Source organism: Rhipicephalus sanguineus, chromosome 10, assembly GCF_013339695.2.
Source record: "Rhipicephalus sanguineus isolate Rsan-2018 chromosome 10, BIME_Rsan_1.4, whole genome shotgun sequence".
Taxonomy (NCBI): Eukaryota; Metazoa; Arthropoda; class Arachnida; order Ixodida; family Ixodidae; genus Rhipicephalus; species Rhipicephalus sanguineus.
The window spans coordinates 143,766,203-143,789,415 of record NC_051185.1 but is presented as its reverse complement, the minus strand read 5'-3'; the positions used below and the strand labels follow the sequence as shown (position 1 = coordinate 143,789,415).

The following is a 23,213-nucleotide window of genomic DNA, read 5'->3' as shown; positions in this document are numbered from 1 at the left end:
ATGCCGTAGTGAAGGGCTCCAGAAATTTCGACCTTCTGCTGTTCTTCAACTTGCACTGACATCGCACACTACACGGGCCACTAGCATTTCGCCTCCATCGAAATGCGACCGCCGCGGCCGGGATCGAGCCCGCGACTTTCGGGTCAGCAGCCGAGCACTGTAACCACTATACTGCGTTGTTCTCTCACCACTGCCAGAACACTCCTCCGAAGCCAGTGTGAAGAAATAAAAGTAAAGCGAAGCGTCGCCCTCGGGAGGGCTCGAACCTACAACCTTTCGGTTAACAGCCGAACGCGCTAGCCGATTGCGCCACGGAGGCAGGCGTGCAGCACTCTCACCAGTGTCAGAACACTCCTACGAAGCCAGTGTGAAGAAATAAAAATAACGCGAAGCGTCGCCCCCGGGAGGGCTTGAACCTCCAACCTTTCGGTTAACAGCCGAACGCGCTAGCCGATTGCGCCACGGAGGCAGGCGTGCTGCACTCTCACCAGTGTCAGAACACTCCTACGAAGCCAGTGTGAAGAAATAAAAATAACGCGAAGCGTCGCCCCCGGGAGGGCTCGAACCTCCAACCTTTCGGTTAACAGCCGAACGCGCTAGCCGATTGCGCCACGGAGGCAGTTGTGCTGCACTCTCACCAGTGTCAGAACACTCCTCCGAAGCCAGTGTGAAGAAATAAAAATAAAGCGAAGCGTCGCCCCCGGGAGGGCTCGAACCTCCAACCTTTCGGTTAACAGCCGAACGCGCTAGCCGATTGCGCCACGGAGGCAGTTGTGCTGCACTCTCACCAGTGTCAGAACACTCCTCCGAAGCCAGTGTGAAGAAATAAAAGTAAAGCGAAGCGTCGCCCTCGGGAGGGCTCGAACCTACAACCTTTCGGTTAACAGCCGAACGCGCTAGCCGATTGCGCCACGGAGGCAGTTGTGCTGCACTCTCACCAGTGTCAGAACACTCCTCCGAAGCCAGTGTGAAGAAATAAAAATAATGCGAAGCGTCGCCCTCGGGAGGGCTCGAACCTCCAACCTTTCGGTTAACAGCCGAACGCGCTAGCCGATTGCGCCACGGAGGCAGGCGTGCTGTACTCTCACCAGTGTCAGAACACTCCTACGTAGCCAGTGTGAAGAAATAAAAATAACGCGAAGCGTCGCCCCCGGGAGGGCTCGAACCTCCAACCTTTCGGTTAACAGCCGAATGCGCTAGCCGATTGCGCCACGGAGGCAGGCGTGCTGCACTCTCACCAGTGTCAGAACACTCCTACGTAGCCAGTGTGAAGAAATAAAAATAACGCGAAGCGTCGCCCCCGGGAGGGCTCGAACCTCCAACCTTCGGTTAACAGCCGATCGCGCTAGCCGATTGCGCCACGGAGGCAGTTGTGCTGCACTCTCACCAGTGTCAGAACACTCCTACGTAGCCAGTGTGAAGAAATAAAAATAACGCGAAGCGTCGCCCCCGGGAGGGCTCGAACCTCCAACCTTTCGGTTAACAGCCGAACGCGCTAGCCGATTGCGCCACGGAGGCAGTTGTGCTGCACTCTCACCAGTGTCAGAACACTCCTACGTAGCCAGTGTGAAGAAATAAAAATAACGCGAAGCGTCGCCCCCGGGAGGGCTCGAACCTCCAACCTTTCGGTTAACAGCCGAACGCGCTAGCCGATTGCGCCACGGAGGCAGTTGTGCTGCACTCTCACCAGTGTCAGAACACTCCTACGTAGCCAGTGTGAAGAAATAAAAATAACGCGAAGCGTCGCCCCCGGGAGGGCTCGAACCTCCAACCTTTCGGTTAACAGCCGAACGCGCTAGCCGATTGCGCCACGGAGGCAGGCGTGCTGCACTCTCACCAGTGTCAGAACACTCCTACGTAGCCAGTGTGAAGAAATAAAAATAACGCGAAGCGTCGCCCCCGGGAGGGCTCGAACCTCCAACCTTTCGGTTAACAGCCGAACGCGCTAGCCGATTGCGCCACGGAGGCAGTTGTGCTGCACTCTCACCAGTGTCAGAACACTCCTCCGAAGCCAGTGTGAAGAAATAAAAATAACGCGAAGCGTCGCCCCCGGGAGGGCTCGAACCTCCAACCTTTCGGTTAACAGCCGAACGCGCTAGCCGATTGCGCCACGGAGGTAGGCGTGCTGCACTCTCACCAGTGTCAGAACACTCCTACGAAGCCAGTGTGAAGAAATAAAAATAACGCGAAGCGTCGCCCCCGGGAGGGCTCGAACCTCCAACCTTTCGGTTAACAGCCGAACGCGCTAGCCGATTGCGCCACGGAGGCAGGCGTGCTGCACTCTCACCAGTGTCAGAACACTCCTACGAAGCCAGTGTGAAGAAATAAAAATAACGCGAAGCGTCGCCCCCGGGAGGGCTCGAACCTCCAACCTTTCGGTTAACAGCCGAACGCGCTAGCCGATTGCGCCACGGAGGCTTTTTTTTTTTTTTCTTTATTCAGAACGAGGTACATCGTGTACACACACAAAAAAAAAAACAGGTGTAGTTTGACAAGAAGTATTTAACAATGCATTAAAACCGCCAATCACACTTTGTTTGGCATAAATTGTTTAAAAGCGCTTTAGTGCTACAAGTTCATTCAGTACAGGGAGCCATTCCGGCTGTTCTTCTCGTGCATTGTATGCATCTCTTATGTAAGCTATACTTTCAATGAAGTATTCTCTGACAGAACGGGCATTCGCGTCAACATGCCGAAATGCCATGCATGATTTCCAAATAGCGTGCATACTTAACAGCATAAACATGTCGTACGGTATGCCACTGTCACTGTGAACCGGTAGGAAACGGATTCCATGGGGTGTCAAAGGTAAGTCTTTTTTTAAAGTTCGTTGTAGGATGTCCCAATGAAACGTAGCATCCAAACAGTCCAAAAAAATGTGATCGACACTCTCTGGTTTGCGGCATAGGAGACAATTAACAGACCAGGGAACAAATAAGCCCCTTTCCTGCAGCCATGGTTTTACGGGAAGTGTACCAGTGTGTAGCTGAAAGAAAAAGGTCTTTGCTGATGGCCGTACCACCATTCTTTTAACCCTTTTAAGAACGTCTTTTCCCTGACCTTTTTCATACATCGCACGATACATCGGCACAGGCAGCATTACATCAATAAGGTCTTTATATAATTGTCTTTTTGTCACCACACCAAGGTACTGTAAAGAAAAACGTACTTTTAGTATGTTAAAAGCCGAAACAGCTTCGTTGAGATAACCATGAATGCCGCTACGCCCAGCACAACAAGTGGATACAACAAATTCGGGTAGATAACAGCATAATCTAACTTGTAGCATAGTACGTAAGAAAGGATGGCTCTGATCTCGCAGAAACATAAACCTGGAAACAATCTGCCTTAGAAATAAGTGGGCTAATCCCAACCCACCGGCTTTCACTGACCGGAAAAGATTTGTACGGCTCGTGCGTTCCCACGTGGAGGCCCAAACAAAAGTGGCAAAAACTCTGTGTATCTTCTGTACATTTGAGCGGTTCATGCACAGCACCTGAAGTACATACCAAATTTTGGCTGCTAAGAATAAGTTGCAAACTGTTGACCTCGCGAATATTGATAGGTTTTTTCCTCCCCACTTGTTCGCTTTCTCCCTTAATTTTTCTGTCTCGTCGTTCCAGTATTCACTGGGATCATTATATTTCTGCAGTGGCACACCGAGGTACTTCATCGGCACGGAGCTCCACTTAACCTTTTCGAAAAATTCAGGCTTTTCGTCCCAGGTACCATGCCAAAACCTGCACTCTTATCCCAGTTTAAGGCACTGCCTGACCACTTGCAGTACTTATCTGCTACACTGACTGCTTCACTAATACTCCCTCTGTCTTTACAAAAAACAGCGATGTCATCTGCGTAGGACAGTACTTTGACCTCAGCCGTCATTAACCTAAAACCATGTATCTTGTCGCTATTGATTATGCTCAAACAAAAGGGCTCCAAGTAGATAGCAAATAACAAGGGGGAAATCGGGCAACCCTGACGGGCACTCCTTGCAATTTGAAAGTTTGCAGTGACTTCCTTGTTAATTACGATGCTAGCAAAACAATTCCTATACGACATCTTCACCCCTTCTAAAATAACATCTCCTACATTTACATGTTTCAATATTGAAAAAAGTACATCATGCATAACACGGTCAAAAGCCTTTTCCAGGTCCAGTTGCAACATTGCTACTTGGCTGTCCCATGCATCGCAACACTCAAGTATGCTCCTCGCAGTGTGGATATTGGTTCCTATTGTTCGGCCCTTAATTCCGCATGTTTGGTGCGGTCCTACGATTAACCGTATTACGCTTTGCAGTCTCTTGGCGAGTACCTTCATAAAAACCTTATAATCAGTGTTAGTGAGGCTTATGGGACGATAAGCACTCACTGACAAGAGCTTCACTGGATCTTCACTTTTGGGTATGAGTACGATATGTGACCTTCGAAAGGACGGCGGCATTTCCTTTACCTCGTAAGCCTCCGCTACGAGGCGTAACAGGAGCTCCGACAGCTCATCCTTGAATGCTTTGTAAAAAGCTGTGCCTAGTCCATCCGGGCCGGGCGTTTTCCCTTCACTTAATTCATTAATGGCCCTTTCAATTTCCCCAACTGATATTGGCTCTTCAAGGCGTGCGGTGGTTTCCTTATCTAGTGTCGGCATTATTGACAAAAACTCGCTGTCCAAGGCTGCTTCTCTGTTACCGCTGCACCCAAGAAGTCCTTTATAATAATCCAAAAACGCGCTTTCTATCATCTGTTTGTCCGTGGTAGTCACTCCTCCGTATTTAATCTGTTTTATTTCTTTACGCGAGGCGTAGCGCTTTTCTTCGCTCAGCGAGCGTTTCGTCGGTGTTTCCCCCAGCCAAAGGTGTTCTGCGCGTGCGCGTATGACTGCTCCTCTGTATTTTTCAGTGTCCATTATCTCGAGCTGGTTCTTGACCTCTCTAATCTCTTTAGTTAAAGTGCCTGGTCGCGTGCTTTCGACTGACAACAAGAATTCTAGCTGACCTTGTAGTTCTTTTTGCTTTCTTTTTTCATTGTAGCGTAACATGGAAGACCTTTCAATTGCAGCAATTTTAACTTCTTCCTTGAACTGTTCCCATGCAGCGACCATTCGCCCCGACTCAGACGAGCGCACTTTTTCAATAAGTACTTTTACCTTATCCACAAAGATTACATCACTAAGTAATTTATTGTTCAGTTTCCACAGTTTCCAAGAAAAGGTTGATCTTTTCTTCTTCACTCCCAGAGAAAACATTACGGCACTGTGATCACTGAAAGCTACCGGTTTGTGCTCGTAACTGTTGCATAGCGGCACGAGTACATCTGATACGTATGCTCTATCTAAACGGGAATGGCAATCGCGCTGGAAATGCGTAAACTTAGCGCCACTTCCAATTTGCAATACGTTTCCTACATCTTCAAAACCCCCCTCTTGCATAAGCTCTGACAGCAACAAAGCACTTTGATCACGAACGGATAGTCTTTTGCTTCTATCTTCTCTGAAGCACACGCAATTAAAATCCCCCAGAATTATCACGTTTCTTTCAGATTTTAAATACCGTTCGATACTTGCAAAAAAGGATAACCGCTCAGTTATACTATTCGGTGCATATACGCAAATGATGCGCCATTTTTTTACCAAAACCGTCAAAATCGCACAAAACGAGACGGCCGTCATCGCTAGCATGAACATACTCTTCAACAAATCCTAAAAGTTCCGCAGAAAGAGAGCACACCCTCCAGAGGTGCCAACAGAATGACATATGCAAACATTATAGCGGGACCGAAAAGGTTCGACCATGCGGTCCGTTTGTTCTTGACTTTCGACCTTCGTTTCCTGTACCGCTATGATATCGAGGTCGTCCTCTAGGAAAAGACGACTAACCTGATATTGCTTTCGTTTAGATCGAAGTCCGCGCACATTTAAAGTTGCGATACGCAACGTAGTTATGGGCTGTGAAGGCCGCGGGCAAGATACGGACCGCATGGTTCTTACCTCGCCGATTGACACATCCCTGGCTTCCACCGTTGAAGTTGTGGATAGACACGTACAAGGCGTGTACTTTCCACACGCGTCACATAATGATGAAGCCATATTCGCTATGTCCTTGAGCGCCTATGGAATTAGGTCCCTCGTTGACTGTCTTCCTCCGTGGCTACGAGGGTGGCTTCGGCGGCGGACGTGTGCCCGCAGCGATGTTCGGCTTGAACCTCAAGCTGGGTCGCCTGAGCGTTGCCGCTTTCGTTGCCGGCTCACCTCCTGTTGTCCTCTCTGGTTCTGCGTCCTCGTTGCTGACATCTTCAAGCGTTCGCTTTGCGCTTGTCCCCGCTCTTGTGACGTCCATATCTTCAGGTTGTCCAGTCGACGACCCAATACCTTGCTCATTTTCGTTGTCGCTTTGGTCCCGCGGTATAGAGCTCACGCTGTTGGTCTGCTGACCCGTTTGTTCAGCCTGAGCCGCTTCGCTTCCTTCGTCCTTCGGGCCCTTAGAGAGGGGCGTGAATATGGGACCCCGATTTCTGCTTTCCGCTGCTTCTTCTGCATCAGCTTGGTCCATTATGTGCTCCGTGAGATGGTCGCCAGCCACAGGTCCGGCCACACTGGCGTATGTTTGGGCACACTCGCTGTCTTCGTGACCATAGCGTCTGCACCGACCACACCGGGGTATGCGACAGTCCCGGCGTATATGTCCCGTTCGTCGACATCGTAAGCAAAGCGGTGCTCGTCCTGGCACAACCAAAAGCGTTGTTATGCCGCCCACTCGGAGCTGGTGTGGTAGGTCTTCGACTGTCAAGCCCGCTTTTAATTGCAGGGTGACAGTCCTGGTCGAGGTTCCTTTATCGGCGATACCTTGGACGCGCCAACGTTCCTTTGATACTTCTGTCACTCTTCCATAGTTTGCGAGTGCGGTGCGCACATCTTCATCCGGTACATTATGCAGAAGCCAATAAAGCTTTAGCCGGACATCCTGCTTGTTCGGGTCGATAACGAGGCAGCGCCTTTCCTTTATCTTTACGTCACCAAGTGCTAGCATCTTTTTCGTGGCTTGCGCCGTACTGAAAGTCACGGCCCAGACGTGGTTCATCTGGAAAGCGCCTAAGGCGAGTACCTCAGGCAACATACCCAGACTAACCAAAGTGTCACGGACGTCTTCAACACGATACGGCCTTGCCTTGATATCTCCGTGTAGAAAAACAGTATTCATAACACACGCACCTGTAGGCAACTGCGGCAAAACGACTTCGTAATCCTGTTCATCTTCGGCGACAATCCTGTTTCCGCGACCCATCTGGGCCGCTGTATCCGCCCCTACGGAGCGCATGATGCACACGTCCGTACACAGCAGTGGCCGGAAGTCACCACTACACCACCTTGCGCCACGGAGGCAGTTGTGCTGCACTCTCACCAGTGTCAGAACACTCCTACGTAGCCAGTGTGAAGAAATAAAAATAAAGCGAAGCGTCGCCCCCGGGAGGGCTCGAACCTCCAACCTTTCGGTTAACAGCCGAACGCGCTAGCCGATTGCGCCACGGAGGCAGGCGTGCTGCACTCTCACCAGTGTCAGAACACTCCTACGAAGCCAGTGTGAAGAAATAAAAATAAAGCGAAGCGTCGCCCCCGGGAGGGCTCGAACCTCCAACCTTTCGGTTAACAGCCGAACGCGCTAGCCGATTGCGCCACGGAGGCAGGCGTGCTGCACTCTCACCAGTGTCAGAACACTCCTACGAAGCCAGTGTGAAGAAATAAAAATAACGCGAAGCGTCGCCCCCGGGAGGGCTCGAACCTCCAACCTTTCGGTTAACAGCCGAACGCGCTAGCCGATTGCGCCACGGAGGCAGTTGTGCTGCACTCTCACCAGTGTCAGAACACTCCTCCGAAGCCAGTGTGAAGAAATAAAAATAAAGCGAAGCGTCGCCCTCGGGAGGGCTCGAACCTCCAACCTTTCGGTTAACAGCCGAACGCGCTAGCCGATTGCGCCACGGAGGCAGGCGTGCTGCACTCTCACCAGTGTCAGAACACTCCTACGAAGCCAGTGTGAAGAAATAAAAATAACGCGAAGCGTCGCCCCCGGGAGGGCTCGAACCTCCAACCTTTCGGTTAACAGCCGAACGCGCTAGCCGATTGCGCCACGGAGGCAGGCGTGCTGCACTCTCACCAGTGTCAGAACACTCCTACGAAGCCAGTGTGAAGAAATAAAAATAAAGCGAAGCGTCGCCCCCGGGAGGGCTCGAACCTCCAACCTTTCGGTTAACAGCCGAACGCGCTAGCCGATTGCGCCACGGAGGCTTTTTTTTTAAATAACCCTTTTTTTCAGAAATAAAGCAATACATATGTATAAAAACCACATTGGTCTACTCGACCATTGTGATAGATTAAAAGCATTTCATTTTCACCAATTCATCAAATACCTCCATACAATCTGGAGGTTCAACCAATGTTCGATATGTCTCGCGCACATACATTGCACATTCAATAAAGTTTTCCCGTGTCGATTTGGCTTTAGAATCCATATGCCTCACGGCCGTGCGTGTGATCCAGAGACTGTAAAGCCCCAATAACATTATCATGTCGTATGGAACACCACACTCATTCTGCACTGAAGGATAACGTATTCCATGTGGTGTTATTGGTAGCTCTTTCTTCAGGGTTCTTTGTAACACATCCCAAAAAAATATTGGATCCCAGCAGTCAATGAATGTGTGTTCGATCGTCTCCGGTTTGTTACACAGGGTGCAGTTTGTCGTCCACGGTATAAATATGCCTTTGTCTTTAAGCCATGTTTTCACAGGCAATGTGTTCGTGTGTAATTTAAAGAAAAACGATTTTATAGATCCTCTAACGGTAATTTTTTTAACTCTTTTTAGCACGTCTTGCCCGGGGCCTTTATGGTTTAGTGATCTATATAATGGTGTGGGCATCATTACAGTGATCATGTGTTTGTACAGCTTTTTTCTTTATACAAGACTCAAATACTCGAGTGAAAATCGTACTTGAAGTATCCTGAATGCCATCACCACTTCTTTGAGGTAGCCTTTTATACCGCCATCAATTGCAGCTGCACTAGACACAACAAAATCAGGAATTGCATTTTTTTAACCTCACATGCATAAGGGTTCTCAAGAACGGGTCTTTCTGGTCCCGTAAAAACAGAAACCGCGACACAATTTGTCTGATGAACAGATGTGAAAGACCAAGGCCCCCGTCTTTCAGTGAACGAAAAAGATTTGTTCTGCTGACTCTTTCCCAATTTGAACCCCAAATGAAGACCGCAAAAATACGGTGCAATTTTTGCACATTTACGCGAGACATAGAAACTGTAGCACATACCACACTTTTGCAATCAGGAAAACATTGCAAGCACTCGCACGCGCGAACATTGACAATTCACGGCCTTGCCATCCACCAACTTTTTCCTTCACCTTTGACGTCAGGTCGTCCCAGTTATCTCCTGTCTGGTGGTAATTTTCCAGGGGTACACCTAAATACGCAGAGGGTGTGTTGGACCATTTGATGCTCGCGAATGATTGCGGCTTAACGTCCCACGTGCCATGCCAGAAACCGATGCTCTTCTCCCAGTTTATCGCACATCCTGTCTGTTCGCAGAATGCCTTGGTGACGCTTATCGTCTCTTCTATGCTTTTGCGATCAGTGCAGAAAACACCAACGTCATCAGCATATGCGAGAACTTTGACTTGTTGCGTTTGAAGCACGAAGCCATTAATTTTACTGTTGTTAATTAAGCTGAGACAGAAAGGTTCAAGGTATAGCGCAAAAAGCAGAGAAGACAGCGCACAGCCTTGTTTTATGGATGACCTGACGTCAATGCTTCTTGTAAGGTTCTTGTTCGCAATTATTCGCACTGTACAATTACTGTAAGCCATTTTTAAACCTTCCAGCATTACTTTTCCAAGGTTGACGTGTTCAAGCAAAGAAAAAAGAAATTCGTGTGCGACACGGTCAAACGCCTTAGCAAGATCAAGTTGGAGCATAGCAACCGCCACGGCGTCGCAACACTCTAAAACGCTGCATGCACATTGGTACAAATCGAACGACCCTTTATGCCGCACGTCTGATGCGGTCCTACGAGCAGCTTGACAGCGCTTTGTAATCGTTTGGCTAGAACTTTTGTATATATTTTATAGTCTACGTTTGTAAGAGTTATTGGGCGGTAAGCTCTTACTGACATTAGTTTGTCTGGATTATCTGTCTTTGGTATTAGGACCATATGAGCAGAAAGAAAGGAGGGAGGCAACGCTTTGTTTTCGTACGCCTCGCTGATGACCTCGTGTAAAATCGGACTGATCTCTTCAATAAACATTTTGTAAAAGGCGGCCCCTAATCCATCGGGTCCCGGAGTTTTCCCTACGGCTAGTTCCTTAATCGCGTTTCTCACTTCGTTCACACTTATTGGCAGCTCCATTCGCGTTTTGATTTCATTTTCAAGCTTTGGCATTAAATTAATGATCGCAGCTTTAGAACTAGCTGCATGGTTCGTTTTATTCGTGAATAACTCACTGTAGTATTCTACAAATGCATCTTCGATCTTGCTCTTTTCACACGTCACTTCATTGTGATAATGAATCTGGCGTATTTCATTTTTGACTGATATCTTATTTCGTCGCACAGCGCACGCTTGTTGGGCGTTTCACCCATCCATATCTTTTCAGCTCGTGCTCTTATCACTGCTGCTTTGTACTTCTCTGCTGCGATAAGTTCAAGCTTGTTTTTTACCTCACGTATTTCTTTCGTATATAAGCCGGGATTTGCGCTTTCCATGCACATAAGATAATTGAGCTGACATTGAAGTTCTTTCCCTTTAATCTTTTCTTTCTGATAAAGTATGCTTCCCCTTTCAATCGCAGTCATTTTGACCGCGTTTTTAAAGTTTTCCCACTCCGCTATCCATCCGTGTGTTTTTGTCGATACCATGTCTTCGATTATTTGTTTTACACTTTGTGTAAATGTTTCGTTTTCTAAGAGTTTCACGTTGAACTTCCATAGTTCCCAGTTGAACCGGCTTTTTTTAAAATTGGTTCCAAGTGTGGCTGTTACAAGGCTATGGTCGCTAAAAGATACGTGTTTAACTTCGAAGTTAACACACTCTTTGGCAAGAGAGACCGTAGCGTATATCCTATCCAGCCTAGCACAGCTTCCGCGTTGGTAATGCGTGAAAGTGGGACGGCCTACTTTTGAAAGTAGGTATCCTAAATCTTCTATGTAGTATTGTTCGAGCAGCGGGATTAGTAGTCGCTCACTTTTATCTCGTGCAGGCACACTTCTAACTCTATCTTCAGCCATGCAAACACAGTTAAAATCACCTAGCATGATAAGGCATTTTTCACATTTCAGACACTGTTCTACTGTTTCAAACAATACAACACGCTCATTATCAGTGTTTGGTGCATAAATACAAATAACACGCCATTCCTTTCCAGAATACAAAAAATCAAGCACAATCAAGCGCCCCTCCTCTGACGCTACAACTTTTTCACTTTCAATGCCTACGTTGTTTCTTATATAAATTGCGCAGCCCCCGGATGTACCTTTTGCGTGGCTCACACAAACATTATAGTGCCTTCGAAAAGTTTCCACCATACGATCCGTGTGCTCCTGACTTTCAATCTTGGTTTCTTGCACAGCTGCCAGATCTAAATTATTTTCGAGAAAGAGACGATTAATTTGACTTTGACGCTTCTTGGCTGCTAGTCCACGTACATTCAAAGTGGCGATTCGTAAGGACCCGGTAAGCTTTCCGTTCTTAATTTGTGAGGAGCACTTAGATCGCACAGCGTTTACCTCAGCGCAGAGATGTATAAGAGGGTTCACCATGCTGCGGCAATTCACAGTCGGCATCATCCAGCTGCCCCGTGTCTTCCATCTCAACAGATGTCCGGTGGCTGGACTCCGCAGCAGCGTCTAAACGTCTTTGTTTTAGAGGAGGCATGTCGCTGGCTTGCGCAAGGGAAGAGAGGCCCCGCCTTTAGCTCGGCGGTTTCGCCTCTGGTCGTCCGTCAGGAGGAATGTTCGGTTTCGGCTTGAACGACATTCGTCGCATCAAAGCCGATTTAGGTGGCGGAGGGCCGCCGCTTGTATCCTTAGGAAGGTCCGAGTCTTCGAAGGTTTCGTTATGCCCTCGTTTGGCGGACATCGATGCGATGCCTTCCATGGCTTCACTCTCATCTTTCGAAGAGTCGCACGGCACAGCCGCTTTTACCACACGGTTTGCGGTCATGTTATATTGGGGTGCCTCACTTTTTGGTTCTGCTAACGTTTCTTTCGACTTCTTTCGGTCGCTCGCTATCAACACCTGTTTCACCGTCGTACTGGGGGGCGTTTCCGGCTTTTTGGGTTTCTCCGGCGCCATCGCTGCTGCTTCTTCGGCTTCAACTTCGTCCATGAAATTTTCAGAAGCATCTTTGCTTTTCGCGGGTCCCGTTATGTTCGCGTACGTAGGCACCTACTGGGCTTCGTCGTGGCCAAAGCGTCGGCACCGCTGGCATCGAGGGATTCGGCAGTCACGGCGGATGTGACCTTTTCCTTGGCAGCGCAAACAAAGAGGGGCCTTTCCAGGAATTAGGACGAGAGCAAGTTCTCCGGCGACACGTACTTGTTGGGGAACGTCTTCAATTGTGACCCCTGTCTTTAGCTTCAGGCTTAGCATACGTGTTGTCGAACCTTTCTCTGACACACCAGACACGCGCCAGCGTTCCCTATTCACTTCTGTGACTTCGCCATACGGCTCGAAGGCCACACGTATATCCTCATTTGTTACATTGTGGAGCACCCAGTGTATCTTCACTCGAACCTCCTGGTTTTTTGGGTCTACCACCAGGCACTACCTGTTTTTCACATCATTATTTCCGGCAGCTAACAACTTTCGCATACCTTCACAACTTTTGAACGTCACGGCCCACATATGATTCAATTGAAATGCACCTAAGGCTTCCACCTCAGGTAGCGATTCCAATTGAGCGAGGGCATCCCTGTAGTCTTCGACTCGGTACGGTCTCGCTTGTAGGTCACCGTGCAAAAATACTGTGTTCAAAACAATACGACCTTTCGGCAGATGCGGCAGCAGTACTTGATAATCCTGGTTATCTTCCATAGCGTCCCTGTTTCCGCGGATAAACTGTGCCGCAAGCACTGGCTCGTTCGAGCCCATGAAAACACGTCCGTCACCCGTGGCGGCCGGAAGTGGAATCGATTGCGCCACGGAGGCAGGCGTTCTGTTCTCTCACAACAGTCAGAACACTCCTCTGAAGCCAGTGTGGTGAAATGAAAATAGAGCGAAGCGTCGCCCCCGGGAGGGCTCGAACCTCCAACCTTTCGGTTAACAGCCGAACGCGCTAGCCGATTGCGCCACGGAGGCTTTTTTTTTCTTTATTTCCTGCTTTTGTCAAGACACACTTTACATAGGAATTCTTATCTTTGAATTCAATGCTTCACAACATGTTCAAATACACATTTTAAAAACGGGACTGACATCTTTTCCCGTGCAACTGATTTAATAATATTTCACTGTGAGCAGTTTTTCTATCATGGGTAGCCAGTCAGGTGGCTCAGGAAGTTCGTGTAACACATCTCTAATGTACAGCAAGTATTCATGAAGGTATACCTTGGCGGCTTTTGGTGCTTCATTTTCATGCCTGATATCCATTCTGGTTTTCCAGACACTGTGCATGGTTAGTAGCATTATCATATCACATGGCACATCCTCTGTTTGTTCCCAAGGCAAAAAGCGTATTCCGAATGGCGTAAGTGGAAAATCTTTTTTTAAAGTTCTCTGGAGGATGTCCCACATGAACACAGAATCAAAGCAATCTAAGAAAATGTGTTCGATTGTTTCCGGCTTATTGCATATCAAGTAATTTACACCCCATGGTAGATAGAATCCCTTATCTTTTAGCCATGGTTTAACGGGGAGCGTGCCAGTGTGTAGCAAAAAGAAAAAGGTTTTAGTTGACGCTCTTACAGGCATTCTGTTAATACGTTTAAACACATCTTTCTCAGATCCTAATACATACCTATTACGGTATACAGGCACTGGGCACATGATATTCACTAAATCCTTATACAGTTGTTTTTTGGTTACCGATGACAAATACTCTAACGAAAAGTGCACTTGGAGGAAGTGAAAGCCATAAACAACTTCTTTTAAAAACCTCCCACCGCTACCTGCGTTGGAGAATACGATGATACAATGTACTGTGGTAGCTTATCACGTAGTCTCACTTGCATCACCGCACGCAAGAATTCATCATTTTGATCCCTTAAGTAAAAAAATCTTAGAATAACCTGCTTGAGGAACAAATGCGACAATCCCACTCCCCCTTTCTTAAGCTTGTGAAAAAGATTAATTCGGCCAGTTCATTCCCAAGTAGACTTCCAAATAAACACTGCAAATATTCTATGCAACCTTTGTACACATATTCGAGACATACATAATACATGTAGCATGTAAAAAAACTTTTGCTACAAGAGACACGTTGCACACTGTTGCGCGTTAAAGGATCGAAAGGTCACATCCTCCCCACTTGGTTGCCTTTGCCCGAATGTTTTCAGTTTCATCAGCCCATTGTTCAGTGGTTTCTTGATAATATTTTAAAGGCACTCCAAGATACCTGGACGGCGTGGTGGTGAATGTGATCCCTTCAAAGTACTATGGTTTGGAATTCCACTCACCATGCCAAAAGCCCAAACACTTTTACCAGCTGATGGCGCTTCCAGTATAGGCACAAAATGATTTTGCTTCTCTTATCGCCTCCTGTATGCTGTTCTTATTTTCACAAAATATCGCGATATCATCTGCGTACGCTAAACCTTTTATCTCATGTGCCAAGAAGTGGTATCCTGTTATTTTTGTGTTGCTCATCAATTTTAAACAAAAGGGTTCTAAGTAGATGACAAATAACAGAGCGGAACAAGGGCATCCTTGCCGCACACTAGATGTCACAGCTATGCTAGCGCTAAGTTTTTTGTTAATCACGAGTTTAGCATAGCAGTTCTGATATGCCATTCTCACACCATCTCGTATTACTCCACCAACATTAGTGTGATCCAATAGCGCAATTAATGTTTCATGACTCACTTTGTCGAAGGCTTTCTGCAAGTCTAATTGTATCATCGCTATGTGGCCATCACTTGCATCACAACATTCTAAAATGGTTCTCGCCGTGTGAACATTGTTAAATATGGCTTGTCCTTTTATACCGCACGTCTGGTGTGCACCAACAATACTCGTAATTACTGTTTGTAGTCTCTTTGCCAGAACGTTCATTTAAACTTTATAGTCAACATTCGTAAGACTTATGGGCCTATAGTTTTCCACACTTTTTTTTCTTTATTGCCTGCTTTTGACAAGAAACAAACAAAAACAAGAAGAAACGCTATTTACAATACAAACACTGGTTGCGTAAAAAGGGAGAGGGATCGACAGGAAAAAAAGGAAAGGCCATACTGGGACTAATGAGGACGCTCTAAACCTCCTTCATTTGCAAAAGAAGCTCTACACGATCTAACCAATCAGGAACATCTTCAAGAAGTTTTTGTTCTTCAACAAAACGGGTTACGCTTTCTCTGAAGTATTGACGCTCCGGACGGGCGTCCGCATCAGCGTGCCGTATGGCCATCCTGCACTTCCATATGCTGTGGAGTGTAATCAACATTATCAGATCAAAAGGTGTCCCGTCATCACTTTCAACAGAGAGATATCGAATTCCAGGGGGGTCTAAGGGGAAATCTTTTTTGATGGTACGCTGCAGTACGTCCCATAAAAACACAGCGTCCCAGCAGTCGAGGAACATGTGGTCTATTGTTTCTACTTTTCTGCAACTTTTCTGCGTCTTCAGTTTTTGGTATGAGTATGACGTGACTCACCCTAAAGGACAGGGGCGCAGTTGATTAACTTTATATGCTTCAGCAATAACGTGATAAAGCATTACCGTAGTTTCACTTTTGAAAGTTTTATAAAACCCTGCCCCTATGCCATCAGGTCCTGGCGACTTTGCGCCACGGAGGCAGTCGTGCTGCACTCTCACCAATGTCAGAACACTCCTTCGAAGCCAGTGTGAAGAAATAAAAATAAAGCGAAGCATCGCCCCCGGGAGGGCTCGAACCTCCAACCTTTCGGTTAACAGCCGAACGCGCTAGCCGATTGCGCCACGGAGGCAGTCGTGCTGCACTCTCACCAGTGTCAGAACACTCCATCGAAGCCAGTGTGAAGAAATAAAAATAAAGCGAAGCATCGCCCCCGGGAGGGCTCGAACCTCCAACCTTTCGGTTAACAGCCGAACGCGCTAGCCGATTGCGCCACGGAGGCTTTTTTTTTTCTTTATTGCCTCACAAAGTATTTTCATACACTAACATACACTAATCGTAAACAAGGGAACAGTACAGTGACACACCACCAGCTGTTAGCTGACTACATGTTAAAACTTTGGCATGTGTAACAACAACTCCACTCTGGGAACCCACTCCGGTACATCCATCTGCACTTTCTGCATTTCGACAAAACGAGAACAGTCGTGCTGCACTCTCACCAGTGTCAGAACACTCCTTCGAAGCCAGTGTGAAGAAATAAAAATAAAGCGAAGCATCGCCCCCGGGAGGGCTCGAACCTCCAACCTTTCGGTTAACAGCCGAACGCGCTAGCCGATTGCGCCACGGAGGCAGTCGTGCTGCACTCTCACCAGTGTCAGAACACTCCTTCGAAGCCAGTGTGAAGAAATAAAAATAAAGCGAAGCATCGCCCCCGGGAGGGCTCGAACCTCCAACCTTTCGGTTAACAGCCGAACGCGCTAGCCGATTGCGCCACGGAGGCTTTTTTTTTCTTTATTGCCTCACAAAGTATTTTCATACACTAACATACACTAATCGTAAACAAGGGAACAGTACAGTGACACACCACCAGCTGTTAGCTGACTACATGTTAAAACTTTGGCATGTGTAACAACAACTCCACTCTGGGAACCCACTCCGGTACATCCATCTGCACTTTCTGCATTTCGACAAAACGAGAACAGTCGTGCTGCACTCTCACCAGTGTCAGAACACTCCTTCGAAGCCAGTGTGAAGAAATAAAAATAAAGCGAAGCATCGCCCCCGGGAGGGCTCGAACCTCCAACCTTTCGGTTAACAGCCGAACGCGCTAGCCAATTGCGCCACGGAGACAGTCGTGCTGCACTCTCACCAGTGTCAGAACACTCCTTCGAAGCCAGTGTGAAGAAATAAAAATAAAGCGAAGCATCGCCCCCGGGAGGGCTCGAACCTCCAACCTTTCGGTTAACAGCCGAACGCGCTAGCCAATTGCGCCACGGAGACAGTCGTGCTGCACTCTCACCAATGTCAGAACACTCCTTCGAAGCCAGTGTGAAGAAATAAAAATAAAGCGAAGCATCGCCCCGGGAGGGCTCGAACCTCCAACCTTTCGGTTAACAGCCGAACGCGCTAGCCAATTGCACCACGGAGGCAGTCGTGCTGCACTCTCACCAATGTCAGAACACTCCTTCGAAGCCAGTGTGAAGAAATAAAAATAAAGCGAAGCATCGCCCCCGGGAGGGCTCGAACCTCCAACCTTTCGGTTAACAGCCGATCGCGCTAGCCAATTGCGCCACGGAGACAGTCGTGCTCCACTCTCACCAGTGTCAGAACACTCCTTCGAAGCCAGTGTGAAGAAATAAAAATAAAGCGAAGCATCGCCCCCGGGAGGGCTCGAACCTCCAACCTTTCGGTTAACAGCCGAACGCGCTAGCCGATTGCGCCACGGAGGCAGTCGTGCCGCACTCTCACCAATGTCAGAACACTCCTTCGAAGCCAGTGTGAAGAAATAAAAATAAAGCGAAGCATCGCCCCCGGGAGGGCTCGAACCTCCAACCTTTCGGTTAACAGCCGAACGCGCTAGCCGATTGCGCCACGGAGGCTTTTTTTTTTTCTTTATTGCCTGCATGCATAACAAAGGAATACATATGTACATGCTAAAACATGTCAACCACACTTTGGCTAACATTACATTATTAAAATCTCTTAAGTTTCACTAAATCATCAAGAATCTCCACCCACACGGGTGGTTCACTCTGCGCACGATATATTTCCCGAATATACGCAATACTTTCGATGAAGTTGACTCTCGTCGAACGGGCATCCACATCAACATGTCTAACTGCCATTCTCGTTTTCCACAGACTGTGGAGGCCAAGGAGCATAAACATATCGTACGGAACTCCCCCCGCATTATCTGTTGGTAAAAAACGAATTCCCAAAGGCGTAATCGGTAGTTCTTTTTTAAGGGTCCGCTGTAAGACGTCCCAGTGGAAGATTGCATCCCAGCAGTCGATGAAAGCATGTTCGATGGTTTCTGGTTTGTTGCAAAGCAAGCAGTTTACAGTCCATGGAACATCTATGCCTTTTTCATCCAGCCATGTTTTTACGGGTAGCGTGTTTGTATGTAGCTTGAAGAAAAACGTTTTTTGAGAAGGTCTAATCGGCATCTTTTTAACCCGTTTCAATACATCGTCTCCGTGGCCTCCCCAGTTTACAGATCTGTACAAAGGTATCGGCAACATTGAATCAACTAAATCTCTGTACAGTGTTTTTCTTGTCACAGAACACAAATACTCCATTGAAAAGCGAGTGTACAAAAAACGGAAAGAATCAACCACTTCACGCAAATAGCCAGTGACGCTTCCTCCCGTCATATCTGCGGAAGTTACAAGAAATTGCGGCAGTGCTTTCCCCAATCTAACTTGAATCACTGTGCGCAGAAAATCGTTTGTCTGCTCACGCAAAAAAAAGAAAACGAGACACAATTTGTCTGATAAAGAAATGCGACAGACCTAGCCCACCACTGCGGACGGAACGAAACAAATTGGTTCTGCTTGCCCTCTCCCAACTTGAAGCCCATATGAATACGGCAAAAACACGGTGCATTTTTTGCACATTTGAACGACACATAGATAGGATTTGCAAGACGTACCACACTTTCGCCATTAAGAAAATATTACACACGGTGGCGCGTCCAAACATTGATAAATGGCGCCCCTGCCAAGCCTTTGTTTTTTCCCTCATTCTCTCTGCCTCGTCACACCAATACTGCTTACTGTCCTTATAGTGCTCGAGGGGCACACCCAAGTACTTAGCCGGTGTTGTTGACCACCGGACGTTTGCAAAATGAGCCGGTGTATTGTCCCAGTGACCGTGCCAAATCCCGAGGCTCTTCTCCCAATTTATCTGAGCTCCAGATTGCTCACAGTATGTCTTTACGAGGCTTACAGCTTCAAGAACGCTGTCGCGATCCTCGCAGAAAACCGCGATGTCGTCAGCGTATGCCAGTATTTTAACTTCAGCACGTTGTAATTTGAAACCTCGGATGTTTTCATTGCGCATCACTGCTAAACAAAAGGGCTCGAGATATAGCGCGAAAAGCAATGGGCTTAGAGGACACCCTTGTCTGAGGGAAGACATCACTGAAAGCTTTGCGCTGAGAGACTTGTTAATTATAATCTGTGTAGTACATTGGTCATAGGCCATTCTCACGCCATCTAAAATTATTTTTCCAACATTCACGTACTCTAAAATAAGAAAAAGAACATCGTGGGATACGCGGTCGAAGGCTTTCGCCAGGTCAACCTGCAACAAAGCAACGCGTCCAGCGAAAGCATCGCAACACTCCAGAACACTTCGTGCTACGTGTGTGTTTGTAGCAATCGTGCGACCTTTAATGCCACAAGTTTGGTGCGGGCCGACTAGTTCAGTTACGACTGCTTGAAGTCTCTTTGCCAACACCTTCATGAATATCTTGTAATCGGTATTTGTAAGGCTGATTGGCCTGTAACCACCCACCGATAAGAGCGTCTTGTGGTCATCTGTTTTAGGTATTAAAACCATGTGCGCACTCCTGAAAGACGGTGGCACCCGTTGCTTTTCGTATGCCTCCGCGTATACATGCTGCAATACTTTAGCAAGCCAAGGTGCAAATGCCTTGTAGAAAGCAGCTCCTAATCCATCGGGACCTGGCGACTTGCCTGCAGGAAGTTCTTCGATTGCGCGTTCTATTTCCCGCGCGCTTATCGGTTCCTCCAGACTAGCTTTGACCTCGTCATCGACACGTGGCATGAAATTTAAAAACCGTGCTTCATATTCATCTCCCGCATGGATTGGGACCCCGAACAATTGGCGGTAATGTTCTATGAAGGCCTGTTCTATCGTATTCTTGTCAGAAGTAACACCACCACGATAAGTAATCTGTCCTATCTCATTTTTTCTCGCATACCGCTTTTCATCAGCAAGAGCGCGTTTGTTCGGCGTTCCATCAGCCCATAGTCTTTCCGCACGTGCCCTAATAACTGCTGCTCTATATTTTTCTCTGTCAATGGCTTCCATCTCGCTTTTTATTTTTCTAATTTCTTCGCGATACTTTCCCGGCTGCGCACTATCCATTGAAATAAGGAAATCGAGTTCCTTCTGGAGCTCGTTTTCTCTCATTTTTTCATTATAGCGTCTAGTGGTGCCTATCTCAATCGCAGCCATCTTCACGTGGACCTTAAAGTCTTCCCATGCTTCCGCGTAATGTAAAAACTTATTTCTTAACAAGTTTCTAATCTGGCTGGTAACATCATTCACAAACTTCTCATCATCCAAGTGTTTTTCGTTAAACTTCCACATCGCCCAATCAAACCGCAGTTTTTTGGGCTTGGTACCCAGTGTAAACCATACTATGCTATGGTCGCTAAAAGACACCGGCTGTACAACATAGCTATCGCAAAAAGGCACTAGATCTAACGAGATATAGGCTCTGTCAAGTCTTGCCTGGCTATCTCGCTGATAGTGCGTAAATGGCGGCTGCAATGTACTGGCCATAAGGCGACCTACATCTTCTAGGTTGTAATCGCTTATTAAAGTGTTTAAGAACACTGCACTCCTGTCACGAGCGGTAGTACGTTTAGCGCGATCTTCTGCATAACACACACAGTTAAAATCACCCAGAAAAATGATCTGTCTGTCGCATTGAAGGTACCGTTCGACATCCGTGAAGTAAACTTCCCTTTCGTTTATGTCATTTGGCGCATACAAACAGATAAGCCTCCATTGTGATCCGCTAAAATGAAAGTCGAGGACTATCAGTCTTCCGTTTTCGTTCACAGTGACGGCCTCTTCACTTATACCAATGCCTCTTCGAACCAAGACAGCGCAGCCACCAGACGTGCCGACAGCGTGGCAGATGCATACGTTGTAATATGTTTTAAAGGGCATTACCATTTTGTTTGTTTGCTCCTCACTTTCAACTTTCGTCTCTTGTATGGCGATAATATCAAGGTCCTTTTCAACGCATAGACGGCTCAGCTGGTACTGCCTCCGCCTTGCTGCGAGGCCGCGCACATTAATAGTAGCAACTCTAATTCCCCTCTCCAAATTCATTGCTAATACTTGAAAGAATTAAACACAACACATAACAGCACATAATCACACGTAGCACCGTTAACTCTACTCATAGTTATGTCAACAAGTGTTCATTACGGCCAGAGCAGCTGGTTTTCTAAACAAATGCAGTCCACAGCGTACCTTTCTCGAGGAGCCGCTGTCCACGCCATTCCTTCGGTAATGGTTAGCACTCGAGGGCGCGCCCGAGTGCTTTCGCAGGAACAAGTCTCTCAGTCTACTTAGGTGTCGTTTCCGCCGTTCTCTTGTCCGGCGGGATATTCGGCGAGGGCCGTATTGAGAACCGACGCATTCCCGCCGCCTTTTGCGGTGGTTCCTCGCTGTTCATTGCGTCGGTCTTCGTGCCGTCGTTCGTTGACTCCTCTCGCGTCCTCTTCCCTATCGAGCCTCCAGCCTTGGTTACGTCCATAGGTTCGCTGCCAGCAGATTCCGAGATGTCCGGCGCTGTCTTCGTCGCTGTGTCCTTTTTTTGGGCGTCGATGGTCGAGTCCTTGTTCACATGCCTTGAAGGTCCTCCTGGCCCACGCGCTGCTCCGGCCGTTTGTCCCTGCGGTTTCGCCGATTCCGTCGCAGAGGCTTTCGCCTCCTTGACGCTTCCGGCTGAGGCTTCCTCAGCTTCCACTTCATCCATAAGAAGTTCAGCGTTTTCGTCTGCGGCCGTTGGCACTGCCACGTTTGCGTACGTCCTCACGCACTGCGACTCTTCATGGCCGTGACGGCGACAACGTGTGCAGCGCGGGACGCGGCAGTCGCGCCGGATGTGTCCTGTGTTGCGGCACCGAAGGCAGAGTGGTGCTCTTCCAGGAATAACTACTAGGGCTTCCTCACCTGCTATGCGTAGCAGATGGGGTACGTCATCCGCCCCCAGGCCCTTCCGCGGCACCAGGGTGACCAATCGAGTCGAAGAGCCTTTATCCTGAAGGCCGAGCACACGCCACTTTTCCCTCGCCACGTCGGTGACTCGGCCGTAGGGTGCCAGGGCTTCACGAATGTCTTCATCCGGCACGGTATGCAGCATCCAATGTAGCTTCAGGTGCAGTGCTTGATTGCCGGGGTCAATGACGATGCACCGGCTGTCCTTCACATTCACTTCTTTCGCCCGTAACAATTCTTTCATTGCGTCACAACTTTTGAACGTTACGGCCCAAACGTGACTCATTCGATACGCCCCCAGGGCAACCACGTCCGTCAGCAATTCCATGCTTGACAGCATATCACGGAAATGTTCCACCCTGTATGGCCTTGCACGTACGTCGGCGTGTAAAAATAACGTATTAATAACGAGTCGCCCTGTCGGTAGTTGAGGCAGAAGTACCTGGTAATCCGGATCCTCGTTGGCAAAAAACCTTGAACCGCGGCCCTGCTGGGCCGCTGAAGCCGCTCCTACGGAGCTCATGTCAGAAACGTCCGCACCCTACGGTGGCCGGAAGTAGAATCATTGCGCCACGGAGGCAGTCGTGCTGCACTCTCACCAGTGTCAGAACACTCCTTCGAAGCCAGTGTGAAGAAATAAAAATAAAGCGAAGCATCGCCCCCGGGAGGGCTCGAACCTCCAACCTTTCGGTTAACAGCCGAACGCGCTAGCCGATTGCGCCACGGAGGCTTTTTTTTTCTTTATTGCCTCACAAAGTATTTTCATACACTAATCGTAAACAAGGGAACAGTACAGTGACACACCACCAGCTGTTAGCTGACTACATGTTAAAACTTTGGCATGTGTAACAACAACTCCACTCTGGGAACCCACTCCGGTACATCCATCTGCACTTTCTGCATTTCGACAAAACGAG

General features: G+C 48.0%; 2 protein-coding genes and 31 non-coding genes across 33 annotated transcripts; all 33 read right to left on the bottom strand.

Moving 5' to 3' along the window:
- Positions 1-245: 245 nt before the first annotated feature.
- Positions 246-319, bottom strand: Trnan-guu (transfer RNA asparagine (anticodon GUU)). The gene has a single exon. It is a non-coding gene; the product is annotated as a tRNA-Asn (tRNA).
- A 76-nt stretch (positions 320-395) lies between these two features.
- Positions 396-469, bottom strand: Trnan-guu (transfer RNA asparagine (anticodon GUU)). The gene has a single exon. It is a non-coding gene; the product is annotated as a tRNA-Asn (tRNA).
- A 76-nt stretch (positions 470-545) lies between these two features.
- Positions 546-619, bottom strand: Trnan-guu (transfer RNA asparagine (anticodon GUU)). Its single transcript has one exon. It is a non-coding gene; the product is annotated as a tRNA-Asn (tRNA).
- Positions 620-695: 76 nt separating this feature from the next.
- On the bottom strand, positions 696-769 carry Trnan-guu (transfer RNA asparagine (anticodon GUU)). The gene has a single exon. It is a non-coding gene; the product is annotated as a tRNA-Asn (tRNA).
- A 76-nt stretch (positions 770-845) lies between these two features.
- On the bottom strand, positions 846-919 carry Trnan-guu (transfer RNA asparagine (anticodon GUU)). Its single transcript has one exon. It is a non-coding gene; the product is annotated as a tRNA-Asn (tRNA).
- A 76-nt stretch (positions 920-995) lies between these two features.
- On the bottom strand, positions 996-1,069 carry Trnan-guu (transfer RNA asparagine (anticodon GUU)). The gene has a single exon. It is a non-coding gene; the product is annotated as a tRNA-Asn (tRNA).
- Positions 1,070-1,145: 76 nt separating this feature from the next.
- On the bottom strand, positions 1,146-1,219 carry Trnan-guu (transfer RNA asparagine (anticodon GUU)). The gene has a single exon. It is a non-coding gene; the product is annotated as a tRNA-Asn (tRNA).
- Positions 1,220-1,295: 76 nt separating this feature from the next.
- On the bottom strand, positions 1,296-1,368 carry Trnan-guu (transfer RNA asparagine (anticodon GUU)). The gene has a single exon. It is a non-coding gene; the product is annotated as a tRNA-Asn (tRNA).
- Positions 1,369-1,444: 76 nt separating this feature from the next.
- Positions 1,445-1,518, bottom strand: Trnan-guu (transfer RNA asparagine (anticodon GUU)). The gene has a single exon. It is a non-coding gene; the product is annotated as a tRNA-Asn (tRNA).
- Positions 1,519-1,594: 76 nt separating this feature from the next.
- On the bottom strand, positions 1,595-1,668 carry Trnan-guu (transfer RNA asparagine (anticodon GUU)). The gene has a single exon. It is a non-coding gene; the product is annotated as a tRNA-Asn (tRNA).
- A 76-nt stretch (positions 1,669-1,744) lies between these two features.
- Positions 1,745-1,818, bottom strand: Trnan-guu (transfer RNA asparagine (anticodon GUU)). Its single transcript has one exon. It is a non-coding gene; the product is annotated as a tRNA-Asn (tRNA).
- Positions 1,819-1,894: 76 nt separating this feature from the next.
- Trnan-guu (transfer RNA asparagine (anticodon GUU)) lies at positions 1,895-1,968 on the bottom strand. Its single transcript has one exon. It is a non-coding gene; the product is annotated as a tRNA-Asn (tRNA).
- Positions 1,969-2,044: 76 nt separating this feature from the next.
- Trnan-guu (transfer RNA asparagine (anticodon GUU)) lies at positions 2,045-2,118 on the bottom strand. Its single transcript has one exon. It is a non-coding gene; the product is annotated as a tRNA-Asn (tRNA).
- Positions 2,119-2,194: 76 nt separating this feature from the next.
- Trnan-guu (transfer RNA asparagine (anticodon GUU)) lies at positions 2,195-2,268 on the bottom strand. The gene has a single exon. It is a non-coding gene; the product is annotated as a tRNA-Asn (tRNA).
- Positions 2,269-2,344: 76 nt separating this feature from the next.
- Trnan-guu (transfer RNA asparagine (anticodon GUU)) lies at positions 2,345-2,418 on the bottom strand. The gene has a single exon. It is a non-coding gene; the product is annotated as a tRNA-Asn (tRNA).
- Positions 2,419-2,426: 8 nt separating this feature from the next.
- Positions 2,427-3,673, bottom strand: LOC125760318 (uncharacterized). The gene has a single exon (XM_049420211.1). The coding sequence runs from the start codon at positions 3,671-3,673 to the stop codon at positions 2,552-2,554; it is 1,122 nt and encodes a 373-aa protein (XP_049276168.1). The 3' UTR covers positions 2,427-2,551.
- Positions 3,674-6,145: 2,472 nt separating this feature from the next.
- On the bottom strand, positions 6,146-7,312 carry LOC119406790 (uncharacterized). Its single transcript, XM_037673524.2, has one exon. The coding sequence runs from the start codon at positions 7,310-7,312 to the stop codon at positions 6,146-6,148; it is 1,167 nt and encodes a 388-aa protein (XP_037529452.1).
- A 141-nt stretch (positions 7,313-7,453) lies between these two features.
- On the bottom strand, positions 7,454-7,527 carry Trnan-guu (transfer RNA asparagine (anticodon GUU)). The gene has a single exon. It is a non-coding gene; the product is annotated as a tRNA-Asn (tRNA).
- A 76-nt stretch (positions 7,528-7,603) lies between these two features.
- Trnan-guu (transfer RNA asparagine (anticodon GUU)) lies at positions 7,604-7,677 on the bottom strand. The gene has a single exon. It is a non-coding gene; the product is annotated as a tRNA-Asn (tRNA).
- Positions 7,678-7,753: 76 nt separating this feature from the next.
- On the bottom strand, positions 7,754-7,827 carry Trnan-guu (transfer RNA asparagine (anticodon GUU)). The gene has a single exon. It is a non-coding gene; the product is annotated as a tRNA-Asn (tRNA).
- A 76-nt stretch (positions 7,828-7,903) lies between these two features.
- On the bottom strand, positions 7,904-7,977 carry Trnan-guu (transfer RNA asparagine (anticodon GUU)). Its single transcript has one exon. It is a non-coding gene; the product is annotated as a tRNA-Asn (tRNA).
- A 76-nt stretch (positions 7,978-8,053) lies between these two features.
- Trnan-guu (transfer RNA asparagine (anticodon GUU)) lies at positions 8,054-8,127 on the bottom strand. Its single transcript has one exon. It is a non-coding gene; the product is annotated as a tRNA-Asn (tRNA).
- Positions 8,128-8,203: 76 nt separating this feature from the next.
- On the bottom strand, positions 8,204-8,277 carry Trnan-guu (transfer RNA asparagine (anticodon GUU)). Its single transcript has one exon. It is a non-coding gene; the product is annotated as a tRNA-Asn (tRNA).
- A 5,009-nt stretch (positions 8,278-13,286) lies between these two features.
- On the bottom strand, positions 13,287-13,360 carry Trnan-guu (transfer RNA asparagine (anticodon GUU)). Its single transcript has one exon. It is a non-coding gene; the product is annotated as a tRNA-Asn (tRNA).
- Positions 13,361-16,085: 2,725 nt separating this feature from the next.
- On the bottom strand, positions 16,086-16,159 carry Trnan-guu (transfer RNA asparagine (anticodon GUU)). The gene has a single exon. It is a non-coding gene; the product is annotated as a tRNA-Asn (tRNA).
- Positions 16,160-16,235: 76 nt separating this feature from the next.
- On the bottom strand, positions 16,236-16,309 carry Trnan-guu (transfer RNA asparagine (anticodon GUU)). Its single transcript has one exon. It is a non-coding gene; the product is annotated as a tRNA-Asn (tRNA).
- A 277-nt stretch (positions 16,310-16,586) lies between these two features.
- Trnan-guu (transfer RNA asparagine (anticodon GUU)) lies at positions 16,587-16,660 on the bottom strand. The gene has a single exon. It is a non-coding gene; the product is annotated as a tRNA-Asn (tRNA).
- A 76-nt stretch (positions 16,661-16,736) lies between these two features.
- Positions 16,737-16,810, bottom strand: Trnan-guu (transfer RNA asparagine (anticodon GUU)). Its single transcript has one exon. It is a non-coding gene; the product is annotated as a tRNA-Asn (tRNA).
- Positions 16,811-17,086: 276 nt separating this feature from the next.
- On the bottom strand, positions 17,087-17,160 carry Trnan-guu (transfer RNA asparagine (anticodon GUU)). Its single transcript has one exon. It is a non-coding gene; the product is annotated as a tRNA-Asn (tRNA).
- A 76-nt stretch (positions 17,161-17,236) lies between these two features.
- Positions 17,237-17,310, bottom strand: Trnan-guu (transfer RNA asparagine (anticodon GUU)). The gene has a single exon. It is a non-coding gene; the product is annotated as a tRNA-Asn (tRNA).
- Positions 17,311-17,685: 375 nt separating this feature from the next.
- Trnan-guu (transfer RNA asparagine (anticodon GUU)) lies at positions 17,686-17,759 on the bottom strand. Its single transcript has one exon. It is a non-coding gene; the product is annotated as a tRNA-Asn (tRNA).
- A 76-nt stretch (positions 17,760-17,835) lies between these two features.
- On the bottom strand, positions 17,836-17,909 carry Trnan-guu (transfer RNA asparagine (anticodon GUU)). The gene has a single exon. It is a non-coding gene; the product is annotated as a tRNA-Asn (tRNA).
- A 5,043-nt stretch (positions 17,910-22,952) lies between these two features.
- Trnan-guu (transfer RNA asparagine (anticodon GUU)) lies at positions 22,953-23,026 on the bottom strand. The gene has a single exon. It is a non-coding gene; the product is annotated as a tRNA-Asn (tRNA).
- Positions 23,027-23,213: the final 187 nt, after the last annotated feature.